Source organism: Dromiciops gliroides, chromosome 1, assembly GCF_019393635.1.
Source record: "Dromiciops gliroides isolate mDroGli1 chromosome 1, mDroGli1.pri, whole genome shotgun sequence".
Classification (NCBI taxonomy): domain Eukaryota; kingdom Metazoa; phylum Chordata; class Mammalia; order Microbiotheria; family Microbiotheriidae; genus Dromiciops; species Dromiciops gliroides.
The window spans coordinates 333792741-333811753 of record NC_057861.1 but is presented as its reverse complement, the minus strand read 5'-3'; the positions used below and the strand labels follow the sequence as shown (position 1 = coordinate 333811753).

General features: G+C 37.8%; 1 protein-coding gene across 5 annotated transcripts in view; it reads left to right on the top strand.

Moving 5' to 3' along the window:
* FHOD3 (formin homology 2 domain containing 3) overlaps positions 1-19013 on the top strand; it is a 712282-nt gene that overhangs the window by 499527 nt on the left and 193742 nt on the right. For all 5 annotated transcript variants that reach the window (XM_043977896.1, XM_043977898.1, XM_043977897.1 and 2 more), the window contains exons 9-10: positions 2405-2548; positions 10068-10306. In XM_043977896.1, coding sequence (XP_043833831.1) covers positions 2405-2548; positions 10068-10306 — 383 coding nt within the window. The remainder of the gene's footprint in view (positions 1-2404; positions 2549-10067; positions 10307-19013) is intronic.

Here is a 19013-nt window from a genome sequence, read left to right as displayed (position 1 = left end):
GCTATTATTATACCTATTTTACAATTAAAGAAACTGAGTCAGATTCTCAGACACTCACTAGCTGTGTGACTCTGGTCACTTCACCCTGTTTTCCTCAGTTTCTTCATCTGTAAAATGAGCTGGAAAAGGAAATGGCAACATACTTCAGTATTTGTGCCAAGAAAACCCCAAATGGAGTCACGAAGAGTTGGACACGACTGAAAAACAATGAAAACCAGTGCTCAGCATTGTGATCAAGTATATATTTTGTAGGATTTCATAGTTTAAGGGTCCTTGTCTTGACATTTTTTTACACGAGTGTTTGTGTTTATTCCAGAGTGCAAATGTGAAAATAAAACCTGATAAAGCCAAATAGTGTTTCTAATTCACCTCATACTCTTTGCTTTTGATTCACTTTTTGTTTTTGTTTTTGTTTTTTGGTGAGGCAATTGGGGTTAAGTGACTTGCCCAGGCTCACACAGCTAGTAAGTGTTAAATGTCTGAGGCCGGATTTGAACTCAGGTACTCCTGACTCCAGGGCCGGTGCTCTATCCACTGTGCCACCTAGCCGCGCCCCCTTGATTCACTTTTTTTTTGGTAAGGCAATTGGGGTTAAGTGACTTGCCCAGAGTCACACAGCTAGTAAGTGGTACTCCTGATTCCAGGGCACCACTTAGCTGCCCCTTTGATTCACTTTTTTTTTTTTTACATATAAGGTATTTTATTTTTTCCGTTACATGTAAAGATAGTTCTCAACTTTTGTTTATACAAGCTTTACAATTTCAGATTTTTCTCCCTCCCTCCTCTCCCTCCCCCCTCCCCTAGACAGCAGGTAATCTGATATAGGTTATATCTATATATCTATATACATATACATATAGATATATATGATTCACTTTTAAAGAAAAATTATGTTTATTTTTATTATGACTTTAGCATAATAAAATGGACATTTCCATATACATGGCAGAACAGAAAAAAGGATTGCCCATGAAACTATATTTCTATTATGTATCATTTATTTATACTTTAAAATATAAAAGAAGTTGAGCCTAAAGCTTCCAAAACAACTTTTTTGATATTATTTTGACTTTCCCAATCAATATAGAGAAAGGAAAACTCGAATCTGGGTTGTAAACAGAGAAACCCTCTTCTAATATAGAACCTGTAAATTTGTGGTAAAGATTGGTAAAGGTTATATTGAAATCCATCATCATCTTCCCAGTATACAGTGTGAGCAATGGCTCCATTGAACAGCTGGTTGTGAAATGTTCTTTGGAAAAATACTGCTCTTTTCAGTCTACATTAACATAGACGGAGCACAAGAAAGTTTATAAGCAGGATAAGTGAAGGAAATAACCCTCAACTGGGAGTCAGGAGGTCTGAGTTCTATCTCTGCTCTGCCACATTCATGAAGTAAAGGAAGTCACATCACATTCTTGGATTCATGGTCCTCTATTGTAAAATTATAGGAATGAATTAAATGCCCTATGAGGTTCTTTCCAGATCTCAGGTTCTGATTCTAAAGAGCTGGCATGGAATTGAGAGTGGCCTGGGGGACTTTGCTTGTTTAGCTAAGAACTCTGTATCTCTTTAACAGGTTAAACAAAAAAAGGCAGGTCAGTGAAAAATCAATAAGCTCCTTCAGGGTGGGCACTGTGTTACTCAACTTTGATCTCTACATAAGGTTTTTCACATGGTAGTACTCAGTATTGTTCAGTAGTTATGGATATTTTACTTGGAAAACTTTTTCTCATTATAGAAATTTATAGTTAGAACAATGTAATCAGTTGTTATTAATAGTGTTTATATTAACAACAGCAACAACTTCTGACAATACAGCACGTTAAGATTTACAAACAGCCTTAAAACCTCAAAATGACCCAAGGTGGTTGGCTATATGAATGTCTTCATTTTAAATATGAGGAAACTGAGATTCAGTAAGGTTATTTGACTTATGTATGGTTGCTTAGTATTCAGTAGATATTTGAATGATTCAGTGCATGAATGTAATAATGAATATGTTATCGGCTGAATTTCTTTTGTTGTTGTTGTTGCGTCTATTTTTTTAAATTTTCACATTCTAAGTTGTGTAGATCAGAGAAGCCTCTGTTGAATTTTAATCAAAAAAGAATTATGATCATTTAGCCAAAAAAAATGAGAGTAATTTAGAGGGCTTATTTCCCTAAATCTGGTTTTTATACATTTTGAAAACAGTTTGCTCTAACAAGTTCATGTTTTTTTACCCAATCTGCTCTGCTTTGATGATGCTATTCACTTTGTTTTGACTGGGATCAATGACTGCTATGTTGTTTTTTTTTAAAAAAAAAAAACAAACCTGTTGGGAAATCTTGGTGCCAAATAAGCATCTTTGGGCAGACTTGTTGAAATCTTTTAAAACTGTGAATGTTTTTTCTCTCCTCAGACTCTGTCAGGATTGCCAGATCAAGATGCTTTCTATGATGTGGTAGATTGTCTGGAGGAGCTCGGCATCGAAGCCATTTCTCAGAGACACTTGAACAAGAAAGGCACAGACTTGGACTTGGTGGAACAATTTAACATCTATGAGGTAACCCAGTTTGTCCTTTGTCATCCACCTATTAACTTTAAAGATCGGAAGAAAAATATAACTTGGGGAAAGCTTGGTTATCACTCCTATTTTCTTTTTTAATATATTATTATTTATTTCATAAAATGTTTCCCAATTACATGTGAAAAAATTTTGAACTTTCATTTTTTAAAATATCAAGATCCAAATTCCTTCTCTTCCTCTCATACCTCACTTCTTGAGCAGTCAAGCAGTATGATATTGATTTCGCATGTGGTTGTGCAAAATATATTCCCATATTAGCAATAATGCAAAAAACAACAACAAACAGGAAAAATAAAGAAACTGAGGAAGTATGTTTCTTTTCTTTCTTTCTTTCTTTCTTTCTTTCTTTCTTTCTTTCTTTCTTTCTTTTTTTTTTTTTTGGTGAGGCAATTGGGGTTAAGTGACTTGCCCAAAGTCACACAGCTAGTGTCAAGTGTCTGAGGCCAGATTTGAACCCAGGTCCTCCTGACTCCAGGGCTGATGCTCTATCTACTGCACCACCTAGCTGCCCCAGGAAGTATGTTTCAATCTACACTTGAGTTTGTCAGTTATCTCTCTGGAAGTGGAGAGCAGTTTACATCATGGTTCTTGATTAGAGTAGCTTATTTCTCCTATTTTCAAAGAGAAATAGCTGACTACCAGAATAGAGATTAGAAGATTATACACTACATATTCTTGATGAAAGTCATGCTTCAAGGTGAATGTTTACTTGTCTCTTTGGCAACAATTGAGTCTAGAATTAGAATTCTTTCCTAAGGAGAAAGTTATACATTGTAATAACCAATTTTTTTCAAGGCTCTTGGCCACTCTTGGTATGAGTTATCTAAGTGATATTCCTTATATGGCTCAAGAGTAAATATATATGTATATGGTAGTCTGAAAAAGCATATTAAAGTCTTCTCTTCTACTTTGAATGGATAGATACCTTGATGTATATGTATTTTTGTCACTGTGCAAACTCCTTCCGTGATTCATATCCTAGTTCCTCCACACCTTCCTATAGATATTTCTTGTCTCAGTCTTTCCATAGACTGTACTTTAAAAACCTAGGCCTTCTTTTTATTCTTTAATATCTCAGAGTCAACAATATATCTTTCAGTCTGTCCATCTGTTTTCTCTAATTCTTAGTCCATGACCAACCTTTTGACATTATACTTGTCCTCAGTGATGTCTTTTATGTCATTTATTGCCTGTTGGATTATTTATCATTGTGATTCTTCCAAAGTTGGAATTGGTTCAATGATTAAAGCCACATAGAGTAATTGGGGGATATTAGTTTGAAGAGATAGCCTTTTTTAGGAACCATCAGTGGCATTGAGCCATTTGGGATCCCTGAAAACACTGAGGTACATAACAGACTTATATTTCTTTATGTAATCCCCCTAACCAAATGGCCTTCATGTTTTGTGATGGGAAGGACTCTGGATAACTATGTGATCTTGAACAATTCAAGCCAACATTTATTAAATAATACTCTATATAACATTATGTATGTGGGGTTGTGGCTACAAAAATAAAAAAGGACACAATTGCTTCATTCAAGGAGTGTTAACATACTCCACTCCCCAAAATATTTTATATTTCCTCTGTGTATGTTTTATTAATTTGCTTATTTGTTTGTTTATTGTTTCTTACCACCACTACTATCTCTTTCCCCTCACCTCCATCCCCTAGTAAAATCTTTGATGCTAAGGCCTGTTTTCATCTTTGTCCTTGTATCTTCCGTACCTAGCATGGTCCCTACTACTTAATAACTATGTATTTAATTGGAACTTAATTAACTTGAAGTGAATTGGTCTAATTGTGGGATAAGACTTACACAAATAACAACAGTGCACATGTGATTATATTGTCATGTGGATTTCCTCTACCTGTTTAGATCGACACTGAGCCTAACTTTTCATCCCCTATTTTTTCTTGTTCAGTCATTTCATTCATGTCAGACTCTTCCTGACCCCATTTGAGGTTTTCTTGGCATAGAGTGGTTTTGTCATTTCCTTCTGCAGCTCATTTTATAGATGAGGAAAGTGAGGCAAACAGGGTTAAGTGACTTGCCTGAGGACACATGGCTAGTAAGTGTCTGAAGCCAGATTTGAACTCACAGAAATGAGTCTTCCTGACTTGATGAGTTCCAGTGCCCTATCCATTGCACCACCTAGCTGCCCATATTCCTTAATAATCCTCCATTAATCATCTAAGCAACATTCTAGAGCTTCTAGCATGTCTTTTTAACATTCTGTGGGTACCAGTTCCAACACCCAGGCTGTTCATGTTATCCTTTACTCACACTACAAAGTTGACTCGTCTCATTTTCTAATTATTCTTGGATGACATGTTTTATGCCACTTCTTGATTCTAAGTCATTGGTGGTAATATGCTGAAACCTACTAATGCCTACCATGTGTCTCTCCATTGCTCTTTGGCTCAACCACAATTTTGATTCTTCAGAGATTATGTTTTTTTTTTGTGATTCATAGTCATGTTATTAACAAAATAATGCGAATGTTAAAAGGATAGATATTCGTGTCAGGAGGCAGCTTTGGATTATCCAAAGTGCTGTATAATTTTCCAAATACAATCCAGTTCACTCTCCTCCTTCTATTTAATTCTGGACCCAAGTAATTGCCAATCTAAGGTGCCCATCCAAGATGCATACATTTATGGACTTACTGAATTGGCTATTGAATTGCATTTCATGGTCTGAACATGAGGCATTATTCGTTATTTGATTTTTCTTTTATGAATTATTATGACTAGTATCTTTTGAGTCGCTGTAAATGCCTCATGAATGAGGCTACCAATGAAACTATAAGGTAAATTAAAAACCTTTCTCATTCTTCCTTAATTTTAGTGCCTTACCTCTGAGATTATTTCAAATTTACCATACTCATATTTATACATATGCATATGTATGTTGTTTGCATGTATAGACCTCTTATTAAACTTTCTTCCACTTGTGTTTCCAACTGCCACATCTGTGTTAAATTCAGTTTAGTTGAATAAGCATTTCTTAACCACCTACTATGTTCTAGACACTGTTTTAGGTATATGGCATAGAAAGACAAAACAATTCCATTCTCTGAAGAGGTTGCATTGTCTTGGGGAGATACATTTTGTAGACAGATAAATACAAAATTATTCAAGAAAAGAGAGAATATTAACATCTAAAGGAGTTAAGGGAAGACTCCATAGAGGAGATAACACCACATAAAAGGAACCTTGCAGGAATATAAGGATTCCGAAGACATAGATTGATTATGAAGGAGTATGTTCTAGGCAAGGGGTGCAGCTGATACAAATGAATGGAGACAGGAGATGATGGAGTGTTGAATTTAAGCAAGAGCTAATAATCCAATTTGGTTGCAATACAAAATGCATAAAGATGTCTTTCTTATGATATTTTCTGGAAAGCATGCATCATCAATTACTTTTGTTATTGTTGGTGCTGTCCGGTTGTTTCAGTTGTGTCTGACTCTTTGTGACCCCATTGGGGGTTTTCTTGGCAAAGATACTGGAGTGGTTTGCCATTTCCTTCTCTTGTTCATTTTTCGGATGAGGAAACTGAGGCAAACAGGGTTAAGTAACTTGCCTAGGGTCATATAGCTAGTAAGTGTCTGAGGCTGGATTTGAACTCTTGACTGCAGGGCCAGCACTGTCTCCATTGTGTCACCTCACTACAGTGGATAAAGGGTTGAGATTGAAATGAGTAGTAAAGGACTGTGAAAGTAAAGAATCTGGCTTATATGTAAATACATATCTCTTTCTATTTCTCCTTTTCCCTCTCTTTCCCTACTTTGCCTCCCTAGTCAAAACTACCAACCCCTAGCACTGATTCCAGACTGTATTCATTATTACCCCTGACCCCCCAAGTCCAAAGTCTACTGGTGTCTAATGTAACCCAAATTTCTTTGGCAAGATAAATATATAAAATAATCTAAGCCTAACAAATCTTTGGTTGGCTTCAACTAAACTGCATTGGTGCTGTTATCTTGGTAATTTTGCCAGGGTTTGTTGATGTTAGGGTTTTTGTTTTTCATTTGTTTTGGCTTTCTGGAAGTCTCTATCAAGCCAAAATATAAGATGGTCAATTCTTTCTTTTCTCAGATGATTTTCCAGACTTGTTTTAGCTTATCTCCCAACTACTGGTATGCAGTTAATGAAGAAACCTCTATTTAAAGACAATGCAAATGGAATGCTAGCAATTATTTATACCTTAGGGCATTAATTTTTTCAAATGGTGAACATCCTTATTGTGTCTTAACCTTTTGTTCCTATTGTCTAACTTACAATAGGCTTATTCCAGGAGTTGCCATTCAAAATTAACTGAGTTGTGATGAGTTTGCCCGGAAATTTTCCTCTTTAGTTTAAGAAATTGTTTCTGAAGTTGTGTCCAATAAGGAAGTAGTTTTTCCCATTCAGATTCTCTTATAGAAGCAATCTTAAATTTCATTTACAAGCCTGGTGAGTGTATCCTGAAATCATCATATCAGCTGATGGATTCTTAGATAACTTACTATTTAGAAGACAACCAAATTGACTTAGCATATCTGAGGGATCAGTTTGCATTATTAATTTATGATTTCCCTTACCCTTGGGAACTGAGATTTCATCCTTTTGGGGAATTACCAATGTGGGAGCTCTTTCTATTTTGCAGAGCCCTACCCACCTATGTGAGAAAAGGAGAAACAGGAAGAGATGTACATTTATGTTGAAGCCAGATTCTTGCTTTCTCATAGTCCTTCACTTCTCACGTCATCATAGTAGCTAGGTGGCAGAGTGAAAAGAACTCTGGACCTGAAGTCAGGAAGACCTGAGTCCAAATATGGCCTCAGTAAGTCTTTAGGAGTTGTCTGAGGTATATAGAGGTTAGATAATTTGCTCCTGACCACACAGCACATTACTTTGCCAGGTGGTTGAATGAGGGGAATAAAAAGATTTCAATTCTTTAGATACTAATGCAGTCTTCCAAGTAGATAATGTTAAAGTTATAGAGGAGGGTGAGAAAATGTGGCTCTTTGCACTGACTTCTTCCTTCTGACATATTCCTGTGCACAGTAACCAGGAACATGGTCTCAGGGTCAGAGAAAATGTATCTATTTGGGAATTACTTTATACATTTCTGCATTTTCTATGCCACTAATGCTATTGAGATTAATGAACATTAAGATGAATATAATGGTTCTGTTTTTTTGGTTGCTTTTCTGTAGTTCATCTTAGATCTAGTTCTTTGGGATGAAGACCTTATGGGTGTCCCAATCTGTTCTATATAAAGAACTTAAAAAAATGTTGAGCCAGGGGTACAGATTGATGATAGTCTGTTGATAGAGAAAATGAGAACTTAGACGACACAAAATTTAATTCAGAAGAAAATAATGCATCAGATGATATTTTTGACAGAACTATCCCAGTTATTGAGCTCCAGAGAATGGTCCCTATTGAAGTATAAAATTCCTAATTCTTTTTTTTAATGTATAAGGTATTTTATTTTTTCCTTTACATGTAAAGATAGTTCTCAACTTTTGTTTGTACAAGCTTTACAATTTCAGATTTTTCTCCCTCCCTCCCCTCCCTCCCCCCTCCCCTAGACAGCAGGTAATCTGATATAGGTTATATCTATATACATATACATATAGATATATATATATATAGATATATACACACATATATATTTACACATAATAACATTAATCCTATTTCTGCATTAATCCTGTTACAAGAGAAAAAATCAGAGCCGTGATGCAAAACCTCAAAATAGAAAAAAAAAAACAATAGCACCCAAAACAAAAGAAATAGTATGGTTCAATCAGCATCTATACTCCACAGTTCTTTTTTTTTTTCTTCTTGGATTTGGAGATCCTCTTCTGTCATGAGTTCCCTGGAACTCTTCTGTACCACTGCATTGGTGAGAAGAATATAGTCCATCACAGTAGGTCAACACTCAATGTTGATGATACTGTGTACAATGTTCTTCTGGTTCTGCTCATCTCACTCATCATCAGCTCACGCAAGACCCTCCAGGCTTCTCTGAACTCCTCCTGCTCATCATTTCTTACAGCACAATAGTATTCCATTGTATTCATATACCACAACTTGTCCAGCCATTCCCCAATTGATGGGTACCCCCTCAACTTCCAATTCCTTGCTACCATGTAAAGAGCAGCTATAAATATTTTTGTACATGTGGGTCCCTTTCCCCCTTCCATGATTTCTTTGGGCAAAAGACCTAAAAGTGGAATTGCTGGGTCAAAGGGTATGCACACTTTTATCGCCCTTTGGGCATAATTCCAAATTGCTCTCCAGAATGGTTGGATCAGTTCACAGCTCCACCAACAATGCATTAGTGTTCCAATTTTCCCACAGCCTCTCCAACATTTATTATCTTCCTTTTTTGTCATTTTAGCCAATCTGATAGGTGTCAGGTGGTACCTCAGAGTTGTTTTAATTTGCATCTCTCTAATCATTAGAGATTTAGAGCATTTTTTCATATGGGAATAGATAGCTTTGGTTTCTTCATCAGAAAACTGCCTGTTTGTATCCTTTGACCATTTCTCAATTGGGGAATGACTTGGATTCTTATAAATTTGATTTAATTCCCTATATATTTTAGAGATGAGGCCTTTATCAGAAGCACTGGCCTCAAAAATTGTTTCCCAGCTTTCTGCCTCCCTTCCAATTTTGGATGCATTGCTTCTGTTTGTACAAAAGTTTTTTAATTTAATATAATCAAAATCATCCATTTTGCATTTTATAATATACTCTATCTCTTGTTTGGTCAAAAACTGTTTTCCTTTCCAAAGATCTGATAGGTACACTATTCCTTTCTCTCCTAATTTACCTATGGTATCACCTCTTATGTCTAAATCATGTATCCATAAAATTCCTAATTCTTAACCAGCAAGGAAGCAAAACTTACTGATATAGACTAGGAGGGAAAATTTTGAATATTAGATACCTTCAAAAGCCAATATAAAAATATTTAGGACCAATAAGAAAGCTTAATAATAATAATAATAATAATAATAATAATAATAATGAACTTTTTAGTTTTACAAAATGCTCTCCTCCCAAGATCCCTGTAAAGCAGGTAAATATTATTATTCCTATTTTGTATGTAAGGAAACTTAGGCTCAAAGGTGTAAAATGTCAGTCAAGATTCAAACCCAATTCTCTTAACTGTAAGACTGCTGCTCTTTCCCATATGCCAATGGTATCACATTCAGTTAGAAACAGGGGTGATTAAACAGTACAAAAAGGATTCCTGCAGGATGCATGTTGACATGTATTAACATTATCTGTGTCCTAATGTATTTTTATTTATATTGTCAGATATTTCCCAGTTCCATTTTAATCTGCTTCTGACTGCACTCAGGAGTGTTGCAGGGCTTCATTCATTCATCATGCATTTGCCACTTAGGCCCTATTCCTACTCCAGCCTGTCAAATTAGTACAAACAGTGACTTTGATTTGATGCCTTTCCTTTTTTTTTTTTCTTTAGATGACACTAAGGCATGAGGATGGCGATGAGAATGCTGAACCTCCTCCTAATGGACGGAAAGACAGGCGAAGGGCTAGTCTGGGTTCAAGTGAACATCGGGGATTAAATCGAAGAAGGAGCAGGAGACACTCAGTTCAGAGTGTTAAAAGCACTTTATCAGCTCCTACTAGTCCCTGTAACCAGCCAGCTCCTAGCTTCAAGCTCAGCCAAAGTCATCCTGTTGGAGACCTCAGTGAAAAGTAAGGCCATTTAACCAAAGTTTTGCTTTTCCTCAAAATGTAGCCCTCTGATGGCCAGAGAGGGAGGGGACAGAGTTCAGCCCACCTCACCCCTATCCCCACTGGTCAGTCTCATACCCTTTCTGACCTTGGTTCCAGCTCAGGAGTTCCTGCCTTCTCTCTTATAGAAATCTCTATCTAAACCTTCAGAAAGATCTCTCTGTGAAGCTGTCTAGGGCAGGCAAGAATGTTCACTCAAGTGTGGGATGTAGGAGACTTCATCTTGCCAGTCTGAAGCATGCACCATTTTGTCTATAATGAACCTCTCCATTTTGCACTTTGGAATGTGTAACACTTTGTCAGATGGAATAGAGATGGTGTTTCTAGTCTCCAACCTAATAATAAGATGAACTGAGATGTTCACATACTTTGGAAGAGGCTTTGTGAAAGTCTAAAGTCTCTGGTGACTTTAGCTTAGTGGATCATGAGGGAGAACATAAAAACTTCCCCTAAGACTCTCTTGATTAGAACTAGAATGCTCCACAAATCTGAGAGATTATGGATATTAAGGGGAGTAGGGCAAGGAAGTGGAGTTGAAAAAGATAATTTAGAAACTATGGGTAGTTCAGAAAAGCTACGTGATAGAATTAAGACTGGATGGCTGTGTCAGGTTGTATTTTATGAGATACAACTTTTGTGCATGGGGGGTGGATGTGTGTGTGGGTGTGCATCTGCATATGTATGAGAATCAGTTATCATTTTACGTTGTTTGATACCCAACTTTGCAGATTAAATATAAAAAACTTAGTTTTTTCACTTCCCCAAGGGGTGATATGACTTTGAAGTTAACTAAGTATTGAGGAGACATTTAACTAGGGTTTCTGTGGTAACCTGACGTACCCAATGCACTATCTCCATAATGTATTTTTAAAGTAATTGTGTTTTCTTAGAAAGGATGTATATACACACACATAAATATACACATGGACATTTGAGTCATTTCGGCATAATGGATAAAGTTTGGCCTTGGAGTCAGAAAACTTTGGATTCTTGTCCTGCTGCCTTCTAGGTGACCATGGGCAAGTAAACTTTCTAATACTAGAAGTCATAGCTCAGTGCTAATCTGTTTCCATTCTGCTGATCTATCTTCCTATCCATTTGTCTATCTAGATACACCATTTCCCAGCTTGGAGCATTTTCTCTGGTTGTCACCCCATGCCTGGAATGCTCTTCCCTTTCATCTCCACCTTCTGTCCCTGGATTTTTTTTTTTGATGAGGCAATTGGGGTTAAATGACTTGCCCAGGGTCACACAGCTAATAAGTGTCAAAGGTCTGAGGCTGGATTTGAACCCAGGTCCTCCTGAATCCAGGACCGGTGCTCTATCCACTGCACCACCTAGCTGCCCCTACCCTGGATTTTTAAAAATACCAACTAAAACCCAGGAAGTCTTTCCTAGCTCCTCTTAATTCTAGTACCTTCCCTCTCTTAACTTTCTTATTTATCCTGTTTATACCTTTTGGGGGGTATATTTTTGTCTGCTTCTTGTCTCCTCCATCAGACTGTGAGCTCCTTGAGGGCAGGGACTGTCTTTTGCCTCTTTTTTTAATCTTCAGAGTTTAGCACAGTGCCTAGCACAGGGTAGGTGTTTACTTAATGTTTGTGATTGACTATCTATTTGTGTGTATGTGTATGTATATGTGTGCATGCATATATACATATATATATATGTTTATATTTATAAGTAAGAATTTTTTTTGAATCACCTAATTATCCTACTGTAAAATTTATGTAATTATTTAGGTCATAGGTTCATAAATAAATCTAAAGGGGGCAGCTATGTGGTGTAGTGGATAAAGCACTAGCCCTGGATTCAGGAGGACCTGAGTTCGAATTCAGCTTCAGACACTTGACACTTACTAGATGTGTGACCTCAGGCAAGTCACTTAACCCTCATTGCTCAACCAAAAAAAAAAAGAACCAATAAATCTAAAGTTTAAATCATTTAAGAGAAAGCAGAAATATCAAAAGCAGAAAGTCTTATAGGTGTGTGAGAAATGATAAGTCAACAAGTTATAAATTCTGATTTTGGCTCTGCTTTCTGTACTGAAGGTCATTTCTGATTTGCCTACACACAGAGGTCTTTTCCATGCCTGCTCCCTCTGGAAATTACTTTTCAGGTGCTCTCCTGCTGATCATTCCTACATTGCAAAGACTTTGTCTGTTTTAAAATGTGCCTTCATTGAGACTTCCCTGCTCTCACTTCCTCTTTGTCTAATCTTCTCCCTACCTCTGTCTCTCAGCATCAGGAGCTTCTTTCAGGGAAGTTGGCTCAGGTGCCACCTCCAGTAGGGAGCCTTTTCCTGATGATCCTTTAAATACTTGGGAACAGATGCCACCTCCCCTGGTTCTTCTTCCCACACCTTCCAAGTATTCTCTTGTTCAGATTAAATATCCCTTGTTCCTTTGACACATCATCCTGTGGAATCATTTTGAGTCTTCTTGCCATTCTTTTTGTCTTTTCAACCCCCTGCCTCCATCCCCTGCTTCTTCCAAGCTGTGCTGCACAAAGCTATCAGTCATCTGTCTAAAACTGATCACATTGGTTAACGTGTTTGTTCCTGATATTTATTTTTTCATCAAGTTTTTTGCCTTTCCTTTTCCTAACCTCTTTTTCCTTTTCCTTTCTTTCCTGGCGGGAGTGGGAGGGATTAAATAAATAATAAGACCTAGATAGACAAAACCACAACTGGATTTGATTTGAAAGGAAAAACAAGGCTCTAACCCAGTATGTATTACCTTTAATTCTTTTAAAGTTATGAGCCGATGATTGTGTTCCATGAACTCACAGCCACACTACATGAGCAGTAAACGGTGATGACTGAGAACATCTGAATAATGTTTAGATTGTGGCTTTGGGAAAGGTCAGTTAAACTGACAGCTTAGGTACTCTGATCACCAGAGTTTCCAGGAAGCAAAGTCTTTGTTAAGTGGGATCCAGTTCAGGCAGAGAGACTGCAAAAGCTAGAATAAGAATACTACTGGGATCATCCAGTGAGAGAATATGTCTTTTTATGAGGAGGGTGGCAAGAGAAAGAAAATGATGGGTCTCCTAAGATTTGGAATCAGAAGGGATTAGTAAACTGAGACTCAGTAAAATGACTTCCCGGGGTACATTGGTAATAAGAGGCTGAGCTAAAATTCACACCAAGGTCTTCTGAACTATACATGAAGTGCTCTACAGTCTTTACCTCACTCCTGCTGGAGAGTAGAGGTAGCTTCTACTCTGTTTACCATCTTCCTATCACTCCTTTTCTTCTGATCTAGAATTGGAAACTTGAGTTGTCCAATCTTGCCTTTGCCATTCAAACAAAGAGAGGGACACCCCCTCCACACATCTTGAAATAGTGCTACCTAGTCCCAGATACCCAGTATGAACTCTATTGTTTCTCACTGTGTAAGAGGGGACACTCACAAAAGAGGGTGCTGGGCTGTTCAGTTTGTCAGATGACACACTTGTCAATGGAATAAACCTCATCTCCTTGACCATCTTTGCTGGCTGGAAACCCCAATCCCCATATCTTATAGATAGGTGTTAAAGCCAGGATAAGGTGAATGTTGGGGGTTTTGGAAGCAGGAATTCTAGGACTATAGGAATGACTCTGATTTGGGGGTTTGCCAATCTGTTACTGGTCCTTAAAGGGAATAAGGAGAATGTTTTGCTCCATTCTTCCCTAAGAAGAAAAGGACCAACCTAGGGGGAATTGAGGTATCTTGTGACTTTCAGGGGAAAGCTTTCCTCTTAATTTTCTAGGAGGAACTAAGTAGAGTTCTTTTGACCTAGCTTCTTTTTTCATCAATTCTTTTAATTATTACTTAGTAAAGTTGGCTTCAGTTTTCTTTTATGCTCCTACAGGACTTACTATATGTTAAACTTTAAACATGCTTGAGGCTTGGCCTATAGTAACCTGCTTCCTCCTTTTCCTAGGCCTGGACCTTCTTCAGCAAAGACTGATTACTTCCAATGATCAGAACAATTGGCATTTCTATAATGTTTTAAGATTGCAAAACATTGCTTAATATCCTTTGAACCTCACAACAATTCTGTGACATAGGTGCTATTAGTAGCCTTCTCCGCTTCCTCACTCTTTAAAAAAAAAGGTAAGGACATTGAGGCTTAGCAATAGTGATTTACTCAAGGTCACATGGCTAATAAGTAAGTTCCTGAAGTGGGATTTAAACTCATCTCTTCCCGCCTCCAAGATCAAGACTCTGCCAACCAAACCCTGCTGCTTCTAGAGGAGCCTCTTAGTTCAGTAAAATACTTATTAAGCCGCCACTGGGTACAGATGATAAAAAGTTTAGATATGACGCGGACCCTGTACTCAAAGAACTTCCCATCTAAGAGGAGAATAAGACACAAAACAGCTATGGTGTAATAGTATGTTCTATAGTTAAGTGCTGTCACTGTTGACATTAGTAGGGGGGTAACCAGGAAGGCTTCCTGGAAGAGGTTACATTTGAGTTGAGTCTTGAAAGATGAGTAGAAATGCAAGAGTTGATAAGAAAGAAGTCATTTCAGGCATGGGAAATAATATGAGGAAAGGCATGGAGATAGAAGAGCATAATACCTATTTGGGAGCAGAGGGTGGCTCCCTACCCAGAATGCCAGTGCCTTATCTCACTTTGAGATTAACAAAGAGATGAACACGGGTATCTGCTCAGCCCAGAACTAGCTCTAGAATTATATCAAATCACACATGATTGGGAACCTCCTTAATATATAACCTCATCGGGGCAGCTAGGTGGCACAGTGGATAGAGCACCGCCCCTGGAGTCAGGAGTATCTGAGTTCAAATCCAGCCTCAGACACTTAACACTTACTAGCTGTGTGACCCTGAGAAAGTCACTTAACCCCAATTGCCTCACTTAAAAAAAAATATATATATATATATGTATATAACCTCATCTCTAGGGATGATCTTCTGTTGTTGTTGTTGTTATTCAGTTATTTTTCAGTCGTGTCTGACTCTTCATGTCCCCATCTGAAGTTTTCTTGGCAAAGATTGTGGAGTGGTTTGCCATTTCCCTTTCCAAATCAACTGAAGCAAACAGGGTTAAGTGACTTACCCAGGGTCACATAGCTAGAAAGTATCAGAGGCCAAATCTGAAATCAGGAAAATGGTCTAGCGCTCTAGCCACTGTGCTATGTAGCAGTCCTAGGGATGATATGAGCAGATTTGAAATCATGAGATGACCTTGGCTTAAAACAGCCCAAATGTCCAAGAGTCTTTTAGTACCAGGGCCAAAAGGTGTTCAGTACTGAGTGATTTCATCTGATGTATCACCTCCACCTTCCCAGTACTAATAGCATAATCTCAGTGGTTCCACATCAAAACAAGGATGCTCTTCTTGGGTGTTCTTATAAATTACATAGAAGACTTAATAGAATATATAAGACAACATTGTTTTTGTGTGCAGATGGTATAAGCCTTCAGGGCCAGCGTGTTAAAGAGAGCTGGAGAGCAATGAAGCTCAATTCATTAAGCATGCATTAAGTATCTACTAAGCTAAGGATGCAAAGACGAAAAGAAAAGAAAAGAAGCAGCTCTTCTTCTAGAGGAACTTGCATCTTATTAAAGAAAAACAATGTGTATGTGTGTGATTAAATAAATATATGCAAAGTAAATATAAGGTAATTTCAGAAGGGAACCCTAATAACTGGGGGTCTCAGAATAGGCCTTGTATAGAAGGCAGTTCTTGAGCTGGGCTTTGTAGAGAGCTAGAGATTCCAAGAGGCAGAGGTTAGGAGGCAACAATCTGAGCAAAAGTGTAGAGATAGGAGATGGGATGTCCCATAGGACAAAGGAAAGGGGACCTTGAAGTAGGCCTGTTTGGCTATAAAGTTGAGTTCAGAAAAGGAATATGAAATCAGTCCAGAAAACAATATATTTGAGCTATATTGGGAAGGGTTTTATATGCCAAACAGGAATTTTTATTTTTTCCTTTAAAAGGAGCCATTGAAACTTCTTGAAAAGAAAAATGATGGAGTCAGAGCCGTGCTTTAGGAGGAACATCTTGGTAACTGTGAGATAAATCAAACTCTTGGTGTTATCAACTAACAGCTCTACATTCTGGGTTTTTTCGGTGTTGAAGCATCATTACAAATACATTTAAGGATGTCTGGAGGTTTGGAGAAAGCATATATAGGTGGCAATCTTTGCCATTGGCAAAGTTGTATGATCCGGGCCAATGACAACTGGCCATTACTAAAAGAAACAGATTTATTGGAGGGGAGAGAGAAGGGTTAAGTTGGCATCAATATTGCATCCCATGCAGGTCTGTTGACCTAATTAATTTTCCATCTGCTTATTCTGAGTCTATGCCTTGCCTTGAAAACTGCTCACTGGCTTGGTATGTTGTGAGTTCAGGTGGAAAAGCCTAGTAACCTTTTGGCAGAAAAGGATATTATCAGTGTACGGAGCTGCAGATTGTGTAAGAACAGGTGTGCAAGCCACCTGCTGGACACAGCCCATTAGTTTCATGGTGTTAGGTGCTCCAAAAGTGCAAAGCAGTGTGGCTGGTGTTTCTTAGCTGAATTACAAACATAGCACTAACAACATCTTGTTTATAAAACATCTTACTCTTTTCACATGGGATAATGTTACCCTGGTTTCCGGATTTACTTAAAACATCCTCGTTTTAAAAGTTCTATTTGTTTTTTAAAAAATATCCACTTCCACATTCTTAAAGGCGAATCACATTCCAAAAGCTGGTGCCTGTGAAGTAGCCTCATCGCAAATGACTGTTTGAAGGGTGTTTGTTCTGTGCCCCCCACCACCAAAAGCAACCATATAGTTTGTTGAATAGGTGAATAATAGAAAGACCGTGGGAGGGAAAGGGGGATGGGGTGAGAAGCAAAGTGGGAAATGGTCCCTGCATGCATAGCTGAGTCACCTGTGTAACATCTGTGCTTAAAAAAAAATACCTTAAAATAAAGTAGCTCATTGTATTGAATTCCCTGTAGACCTTGAAATACACAGAAGCATGCCTGACCTAGATTTCTTTTCTTCGAATCTATGTGAATTTTCTGGCTTTACTTACTGCTAACTTTCAGGGTTGTTTTTTTCTTTCTGACTGTATGTACCACATGGAAGGAATTTTCAATGAAGTTTCATAGCTGTATGATCCAAGAAACTCTTATCCAAAAGATGTTACTATATTAAAGACTAGAAAGATACTGCATAATCCACTTAACACAAACAAAATGCCTTACTTTTATGATTACTTCGTCCAAGGTTACACAGCTAGTAAGAGGGCGCGCCAGATTAGAGCTTTGGTCTTCTGATACTCTTCATTTAGTGCTACTAAATTTCATCTACTGAGCTGCAACGCTACCTCTCAAGGCATCAATAAATATAAAAGCATTCATGGAACAGCCTCTTTGGAAGTATATTCATTCCGTCATTCATCAAATATTCATTGTGTCTACTTAATACATTTTTATTTTATGTATTTAATCAGTTAGCAGCCATATGGGGACTGAACACAGGATTTCATTGGTATAGGGAACTCTCAGATAAGGAAACTTCCCCTATAGATGTAGTTCAGTGCCTTCTCTGAAAGTCAGTCGTAGAGTTTCCTGGGACACAGGGAAATTGAGATTTGTCCAGGACTACCTACTTAGCACTTGGGTCTTCCTGCCTCTGATGTCAGGTCTCTGCCTTTCAGTTCCACATGTGATTTAAACATCTGATATTGCGTGTATGTGTTCATTTGTAGAAGCAAAACTAAGGCTTTAAACTAGCTATTAAAAATGAGTGAAATATTGAATGTCCGTCAGAGACTGGGTGATTAAATGCTTCCTTCAAGATGACCAGTAAGAAGACCTCTGAACTTTGGCTGATTGTGTTGTTGTTATTTTAGTTTTGTTTTAGTTTGGTTATTTTCTAAGTACTTCTAAACTTTGTACAGATATTTCCTCGTCTCCATTTTTTTACTATCAAATGTCTGTACCTCTCAAACCTATGCCCTTAAAAAAGGTGACTCCTCCTTTTCCCTGCATCCTGCTTTTCTCCTACCCTGACATACCCCACTTTCTCCCTGGCTCCACCTTCTCTAAACTGCTATTCTGAGATTGAAAAGGGCAGAATGATAGCTGATATAAAACTTACCAGTCAACAGAACAGTTTGCATTGGGGAAAAACTGCTCCAGATTAAGTATCATAAAATAATGGTAGCCAGGACTGGTCACAGCACTGACCAGCAAAAGGGCAGGGGATGGAGGGTTAGGGGAATGGTATAAGTATTTATATATTGTCCACTGTAGTGTACCTAGGGCAGCTAGGTGGCACAGTGGATAGAGTGCTGGGGCTGGGGTCAGGAAGACTCATCTTCATGAGTTCAAATCTGGCCTCAGACACTTACTAGCAGTGTGGCTCTAGGCAAGTCACTTAACCCTGTTTGCCTCAGTTTCTTCATCTGTAAGATGAGCTGAAGAAGGAAATGGTAAACCACTGTAGTATCTTTGCCAAGAAAACACCAAATGGGGTCACAAAGAGGTGGACACAACTGAAATGACTGAACAACAAAGAGTGTCCTGAAAAAGTTTATAATCTAGTAGGAAGCTGAGACATGTATACAGATAATCTGCAATAAAACCTAAAAAAAGATTAACTACATGGAGAGGTCAGATAGGTGGTTCAAAGCTTAGGTTCTAATAAAAAGCA